A 7,864-nucleotide genomic window follows, 5' to 3' on the forward strand; every position below is an offset into this window, starting at 1 on the left:
AAACCCAAACAAGTCAGACCTTAAAAATGAATTGGATGATATTTCAAGCTTTCTGCATACACCAGTGATGGACGCTAATTGCTGTAGCTGGTAGTTTGTGCTTCCAAGAAAGCAACAGGAAGAATAAATAACTTTTCTCTTGTGAGCTACAGAAAATGTCATCGACCTGAAAAAGGTAGCTTCGTGAAGTGGGAAGGCACAAAATAGCATCAGAAGGAACTCCACGAATGGGATAGCTGAAAGAGTTCAGTTTCAATAAAATCAACAGCTTTTCCACTAAAACAAGTTTCTTCCCCGAGTATTGGCAAGACTGGAGCGCTGCTTATGCTCCGCTGTAGCTGTGGTTGAAAAGCCTTAATTATAGATATATGCTCTAGAGAGCTCTCTTTTAACCCTGGAGCTAAGATTAGAGAAAATGAAGCAACTGCAAAAGGGCAGGGAAAAGAGCTAATTATTTAGAAAGAAAAGCAGATTTAAGGACCAAGATGTGGTAGACCTCCCTTCTTTGAAGCTGCAATTTAAAGCTTTATCAAGTTTATGAACAATAAGCAGAGATGTCAAGTGACATATTTCTGATATTTTCAGGGGCACGCAGGACTTGGATGCAGAGCTGCCAGCAGAGGTAGAGGTTACTTCTTCTACCAAAGTATTTGCGAAGGAGGGGCAGCCTGCTAACTGCATTCTACTTCGATTTACTTATCTGTAGCTTTCTGCAATCGTGGCCAGACCCTTTAAATCTACCAACAAAAGAGGCACAGTCTGACACGTCAGCCATAATTTGATATCCAGTACTACTTATGTTCGTAACAAAGCCGTGTAGATAAACACTCCCACCCTTGTTACCTATCCATTATCCAGTCAAGGTAACACAAAATGCAGCAAATAACACCACGGTGTCAGTTACCCTGACAGAAGAGATACCATTACCACCGAGGGGTTATGCTTCAAGTTGAATAAAGCAGGACTAGTAACACTTCTAGCTCCCCGGGTTGTTAAAAGGCATGAGCAGCACGCCAGATCTGAAAGTAAAACCACAAGGAAACTCTGAAGGAGATAATGAAAAGCTTGAAAGTTTTTTGTTTGTTTTTTTTAATGGCAAACAAAAGAAAAAAGTGTAAAAACAAAGGAGGAGGGAGGGTGCTATGGATTAGGGAATAGAGCATCACTGTTAGACACTTGAAAGCTACTTGAGCATCAGGACTTGTTCAGGAGTCTGAAATCAGATAACAGATCCATGCTTTCCGTTCACTGCTAAAAAAACATTGAGAGTTACCAGTTTTGCAAACAAACTGGGATCTGAAGTAAAGTCAGAGTTTGTCTTATAGCCTCTCTAGAAGCAGAGGAATCCCAGGCCAAGCTGTACATTACCATCCCGGTATATCCCACCAGATTTTTCCAGTTTTTAATCCATTCAGCTATGGAAAAATTCCTTTCCAATTTTCCAGTGAAGGTGATTCAGAAGGAAATGTGCACATGCATTCCAGTCACTTAACTTGAGAGCACCTCTCTGCTACTCTTCAAGGATTTCACATGCACGAAGTTACTGCAGCCACCTCTGTCCCTGTGTCTGCACGATATCATGCAATATTTATGTTATCAAACTATTTAAAGCTGCACAACTTACCGAGGTCGCTCTACAGAGATAACATGGAAAACATGAGGCGTGACGGACCCTGGAGAGAGGCAAAGTCCTCTAATGGTAAATACCACATCAGCTTTGCTCACACACACATTTCCGCCACCCTGAAGCACGCTGTGCCATGAAACTGGGCACACTACATGCTGGTTGGGGTGCACTCCGAAAAAGCCTACAAACGACAGCTCTGCTGTTCTCAGCACAATGCCAAGCTGGCACGTAGGAACACCTGCTTTCACAGGGGCTCCAAATGCATTTCTGCAGCACAAGGTGTTTTTTTTTTTTTTTTCCCCAGTGATATTTCAAGCACCGAGAGCAACACCTCCTACCAACTCCTGACTCTCCCCAGCAGCTCCGTACTTTTCAGGGGGAGCCTGAGGGCTCCCTGCCCATGCGGCCTGGGTCAGGACAGGGCTGCAGAGACACGAGCAGCATGCAGGGTGCTCTTCCTCTGTGTTAAGTTAACCCAGGCCCACTCCTACACAACGCAAGTGAGGTTACAGGTGGCTCCCCAGGGAAGCCAACAAGAGTGATGGCAGGGTTAACGGCTGCTCCTTATCTTTTTATAGCGATGACTGCAATTGTATTTAAATAGGGAGTGGAAGGTAGCACTATGTAACTAAAGGTCTGCTGGAAAGCATTTTTGCCTGACTCCAACACGTCACTGGCAGTAAGAAGCTTCCCATTATTTTCTCAGCCCACTTGGTCAAGTGCATGGCGGTTACCTGACAGGGTATCTGTAAGTGCAGTTGCTCACAAATCTCGTTGTCTCTCCATCTGATCCCCATTCATATGGGAAAAAATGAACGGCTCTGCAGATCCCTGTATGATTACAGTTTTCACTGGTGACCTACAAAGCAGTCGGGGTGTCAGGAGCCAGAAAGCTTTCCTGCTGAAATTTTCCTTCGAGGACAGGAATTATGCATCACAGCTTTTAAGAGCTTTGGACAGAACACGTTTGAACAGCTAGCCATGGCACACCTAGGCTGGTAACAGCATCTGCTTCACAAGAGGAGAACCCCAGCAGAACAGCAAATATAACACACCTTTCATCTTCGTGCAGCATAGTAGCTAGAGCACAGCCTGTTTGGGCTCTCAGCTCTGTGTTACCATCACAGTTAAGACCACCAGTTAAGGAGTAACAAGACCAGGGAAAGCCCCAATTTATTAGCCAACGTCCCTTCCCAGTTGGACTTTGAACTTCACGGCTGCAAGACGGGTTAGCCACTTCATGTGCTCCAAACCCTTGTTTTCCTTTCTTTGGAGAAGGAAACAGGGCTTTCACTTCTGTTCACTTTGCAGTACCACACATAACCAGTCCAGGAGAAACTGCTCATTATTTTGGTGCAGCTGCAAAATGAACTTTACAGTAGCCTATACTAGAAATCAGGCATAAAAAACTGTTTTTTATCTTGAACACTTGCACTTTACCTCTCATATGTCAATTGCTTTACTCTGTGCTTATCAAAATAAGGTTTCCAAAGTTTGCTTTTGTATCAGCAGACAAGCAACCAGCAAACAGAAGGGATAACACAGCCATCCCACAGAGGGCTGAGAGCCACCAGGCAGCGAGGTCTATGGCACGACCAGTTTAGCTGCCAAAGACATCAGCACGGGAAGCACGATGAGTTGGCTTTCTATTCACCCCTGGCTGGCAGAGAGCAGGAAGGTTTTCCTCTCCCTCTCCCCAAGCCCTCGGGAAGCCCTGGCAGCAGGGGAAGCCTGCTAAGCCACACCATTCCCGGTCAGCGCTTGCCAGCCGCAACGTGAAGCTGACAATCGGTGACAGTTTCATCGCTGCCCTGAGGCCGGGATGGCAAAGCCGATCATCTTCTGCTGCTGAAGAGGACACGAGCAGCAGCAGCAGCTGGGCAGGCAGCACCGTGCTGCTCCCAGCTCCTAACCACCCAGCCATAACAGGGCTGCTTTTTTGGCAATGCAGCCTGGACGCTTTAAGCCTAATTGCACGAAAGCCAAAGTTTACAACCCCAAATTGTCCAAGGGCTGCATTCTCACAAAGCCTTTTTCAATCCCGTTTGCAGCTCGTGCCTTGTTGCCGAGCCACGAGCAGCCAGGTACAGCTGGCAGCAGAGGGCACCACACAATCAGCTATGTGATTTATACACTTCCATCATGCTCGCGAGTGCTTTTATAGAACACAAATTACTATTACAACAAGCTACAGGGTGACTTTATAAAGCATGCATCATATCAAATGAAATGCGTAAAGTGAAAGGCTGCTAATTTGCTCCAGTGCTTTTATCCAGCAATTCAGAGAAGGAGACGTTCAAGCTTAATCTCTCCCGGAGTTCAAATGCCCCATTCCCCTAACAGGGCACATCACACGGATCTCCTGCCCGACCAGACAGGTAGAGAGCAGCATCTCTGCAGAGGATTAGAAATCACGTAAATACTTGCATTAGCCCAAGCATAATCAGCCAGCCCACAGCCCACCTCATCACTGTTTTTGCACGCTGCAGGACCACACATCAAACATTTCAGCTGACGATGCCCAGCAGCCTCTGAGGCGGACAGCGGGGATTCGAGACAGAAGGAACAGGCTGAATTTCTCTTGCAGTCCCCCACACCTACAGATCATATGTTTTTTACCTATCGAATACTTGTTAAAAAAAGATGAAATTACACCGAAGTCAATCTGCACTACATGAGCATGCCAATATACACATACTGCCATTTTTTCTCACCAGCATAAGAAGCCACTAAGCTAATACTTTTGTTGTCAGCAGAAACGTTTTAGCACCTTGATCCTATTGTCCCTACTGAAAGCCACCACACCGACCAAAGCTGTTACATGGCCCATGAAAAAAGGAGTTGCTAGTTCATATCGTCCGATGAGTAACTGTAAATACATAATGATAAAGGAAACTTCTGCACATGCGGGTGTATTACAAAGAAACTCAACGAATTGTCTTTCCTAATGACATCTCTAGCAGGACTTTAACAACTCGAGGCCATCCCCTCTCCCCAGGGATGGAGAGCCAGCCAGCAGAGCTCCAGAAGAAAAAACCTGATGGCAGAAGGAAGGAAGAAGGCCGACCTAACCCCGGCATTAAGGCAATGCATTATTTTCAGCCACCATGTTTTCCCCTCAACATGTAAACACAGAAGCAATTAGCCGCCTAGGCACTTCTGCAAAAACAACTTAGCATAATCTTTCCTAGAATATATTTACATGGCTTCTGATTGCTTAATTTCTGACACGTTTGGTTCAGCCACTAGAAAGATTAAATAAAGTAAAATAGTGTGCACTGATACGTTGCCATTTTGAAGGTAACAAGCCTCACAAGGCACACTACCATACAAACCCCCTGCGCAATTTAAGAAGTTTTAGTACTGAAACTGTATTTTCTAAGAAGTGCTTTTTATTGTTTTAATTCAACTGTTTCTTAGAACTTTTCTGCACTTTTGCTGTTACTCTGAAAGATAAAATTACCGAACAGCAGACACTATTTAAGCAAAAGAATGAGCACGGACAGGGATTTCATTGGAAAGCTCATTTCTGGATCACATCTGAAACATCTTCAATTCAAAGATTAGCCTGCACAAGCAGGCAAATTAAAGCCAGAAAGAAAAAAATATTTCCTGACTGCTACGCATATCATTCTTTTAATGATATAGCCTCCTGTGGTCTTAAACTAGAGTACTGGTGTTAAGAAGTCGGCTGTTACATATAGCTTTGTGAACGAGCAGACAAACAGTAAATTCATCTACAAGCTGAAGTTGATCAGTAAGCACCAAAACCGTGAGTATGTGTCAGGACCAAGGGAGAGACAGGAGCCACCAGAACTGAAGACACCCAACAGACAAACTCTCTGCAGTCAGCTGGCAGATAACTCTATGACAACAGTAAAAAAAAAAAAAGTTTTATCTTTATTCTGCATCATCTGAAATTATTTTTACCAAGACAGCCAGCTCTCCTTCAGGGTATGTTTTCCCTTGCTCAGTGTAACACAAGCTACCGTTTCAGGGCCCAGTCTTTCAAAAATATATGCATGTGAGAAGACGTGTATCTTTACTGCCAGCCCCACTGCCACCCGTAGATCCCCATTAATTAGACAGGAAGGTTGAGCCTTCAGCCTAAGACCCAGCAACTGCGATTTTACACAAGCGCAGAGAGCTTTTATTTCAAGTTCTCCTGTAATCGGCACAGACATTTCCTGCCCAGCTCACCACACACCCAAAACAGCAGATCTCAGTTTACTGACAGCCATCATGCTTCAAACAGACATAGCATAAAGAAAAATAGGATGAAAGCTCTGTATAACAAGCAATATGACATTTCTTAATTCTGAGAAGACAACACACCAAAACCAGCAGTGACGCACCGCCCCGTACAAAGCGCCTGGCCTACAGCTGCTCCGACCCAAGGCCCGCAGCACAGGGACGATTTTGGAACATGAAAAATAAAAACTCAGCTTTTTATTGTATTTTCAGCCCTCGTAGATTTAACCAGCATTAACTGCTACCTCCAGCAAGGAACTTTGAAGCCTGAGAATAATTACCAACTTCCTCCTTCACAACCTCTAGAAGAGGCATGATTTTACACTGGTCTTCATTTCACCATAACGCTGTACTACGTGGAGCTGTGCAGCAGTGGCCTACAGGGCTTAATTTTGTCAGTCATGCGAAATAGATCGCCTGCATGCAACAGAAATACAAGCATAAGGCAGCAACATCAGGAACTGCAGGCATGTAATGATCACTGTGTGTTAAAAGGATTTCTGGGCAGGTCTGGGGTCTGCTATGCAAGCCCACGTTACGGCAGGTACCGGCTGACTTGCTCTTTTCTTCCCCTATCAGCATGGCATACGACCAGGACACAATCATGGTTATGTCTTGGCTTACCTGAAATGCTTGAATTTGAAAAATGTTTCTGCTGGGAAGGAATAGCTCAACCTCAGCACCTCGTTCCTGGAGCCTCCTCGCTCTCCGAGCAGAAATTGCCACACTAAGTTTCTCCACCTTTATGGTACAGTTGTAATGGCAAGTCTCCGAGGAGGGGAAGATTGAGACAACTAAGAGTTTTAAGTGGTTTTGAATGAGGAGCTGAACCGATAGTTACACGCTGACATTTCAGGCTTTCAAGCCCCAATCATTCGTAATGGTACAAAGCCAAACCAAGGATGGGATAAAACAACTACAGAGCCAAAAGTAAATGCAGCTAAACTGAGCTTACAAACGGCTAATCCGGGTGATCTAGCATTCCTGTCCCTCACATTAAGCAGAGGAGTTTGCCTGTTAAGTCGCCTGTTACTACCCCAGAGGGACGAGCAAAGAATGCAGTCGTCTGCTGGAATACTGCCAAGCAGCAGGTACCCAGCAGGTATCCCCTGCCCCGATGGGAACAGCTACGTGCTCTTCTTTCCCCAGAGGAGGATCAGGGCACAGGCATCACCCTCACGCTCCACCCAGCACTTTCTGCTAGCCCTTGCCGTAAGGTCCATGGGGACCCCGAAGTAACTGGTGATGTGCATTCCCCGTACCTTTCTGAGACACGTGAAGAGAAATGGAGCAGAAGGGACACCATCAGGAGACACATTTACTATTCTTTCCATTGCAAGGAGGGGGCAAACTTCCCTTCCTTACTCCTTAGAGCAAAGATCCTGCTTTATTCCCTTACCAAGCCCCGCCAGAAAGGCGAGCAGACCTCTGGTCTCCGGATCCTTAAGCTGCCAAGAAAGTACTCGCCTTCCACCTCCGACCCATCCCCTACACGAGCCCCTTCTCTCCTCAGCTTACGTCAAGACAGCTGCTCCCATTTCTCACAGGAGCCACGCTCGGCGCCCTCCCTGCAGGCAGCCTCCCCGGGCAGGCAGCCTCCCTCCTGCCACAGCCTCCCGGGGGACTGCCTCCCCCTGGGGCCACATCTCCCATCCCTGCTGCTGTGAGGCAGCTGCTCCCCTTCCCCATGTAAAGGGGGGCCAGATGAGCCCCCCCCAAGACACTGAGATACAGGCGGGGGTCCTCAAGAGCCCTCTCCTCCACGCATGCACAAACAGAAGACACCACAGCTGAGCTCTGCCCCCCCACCCACTGCAGCCACACGCTGCTGGGCACTCCATACACACACAACACCCCCCATACGCCCAGGACCCCCCCCAGCAACCCCCACACATCCAGGATCACCCCCAAGACCCCCCCCAGCAGCCCCGTACACACTCCAGGATCCCACCAGCACCCCCAGAACCCCCCAGAAGCCCATCACGC

The 7,864-nt window shown here is 46.8% G+C and overlaps 1 protein-coding gene across 2 annotated transcripts in view; it reads right to left on the reverse strand.

The window, feature by feature from the left end:
* The window catches only part of GALNT10 (polypeptide N-acetylgalactosaminyltransferase 10), an 81,699-nt gene that overhangs the window by 73,019 nt on the left and 816 nt on the right, over positions 1–7,864 (reverse strand). The window contains exon 1 of one of the 2 annotated variants that reach the window (XM_035338592.1): positions 7,397–7,546. The exons of the other annotated variant lie outside the window; for it this stretch is intronic. Coding sequence (XP_035194483.1) covers positions 7,397–7,531 — 135 coding nt within the window. The 5' untranslated portion in view covers positions 7,532–7,546. Of the gene's footprint in view, positions 1–7,396; positions 7,547–7,864 lie in introns of those variants that run through there. 2 annotated transcript variants of the gene reach the window in all.

The sequence above is a fragment of the Oxyura jamaicensis genome, chromosome 13, assembly GCF_011077185.1.
Source record: "Oxyura jamaicensis isolate SHBP4307 breed ruddy duck chromosome 13, BPBGC_Ojam_1.0, whole genome shotgun sequence".
Lineage (NCBI taxonomy): Eukaryota > Metazoa > Chordata > Aves > Anseriformes > Anatidae > Oxyura > Oxyura jamaicensis.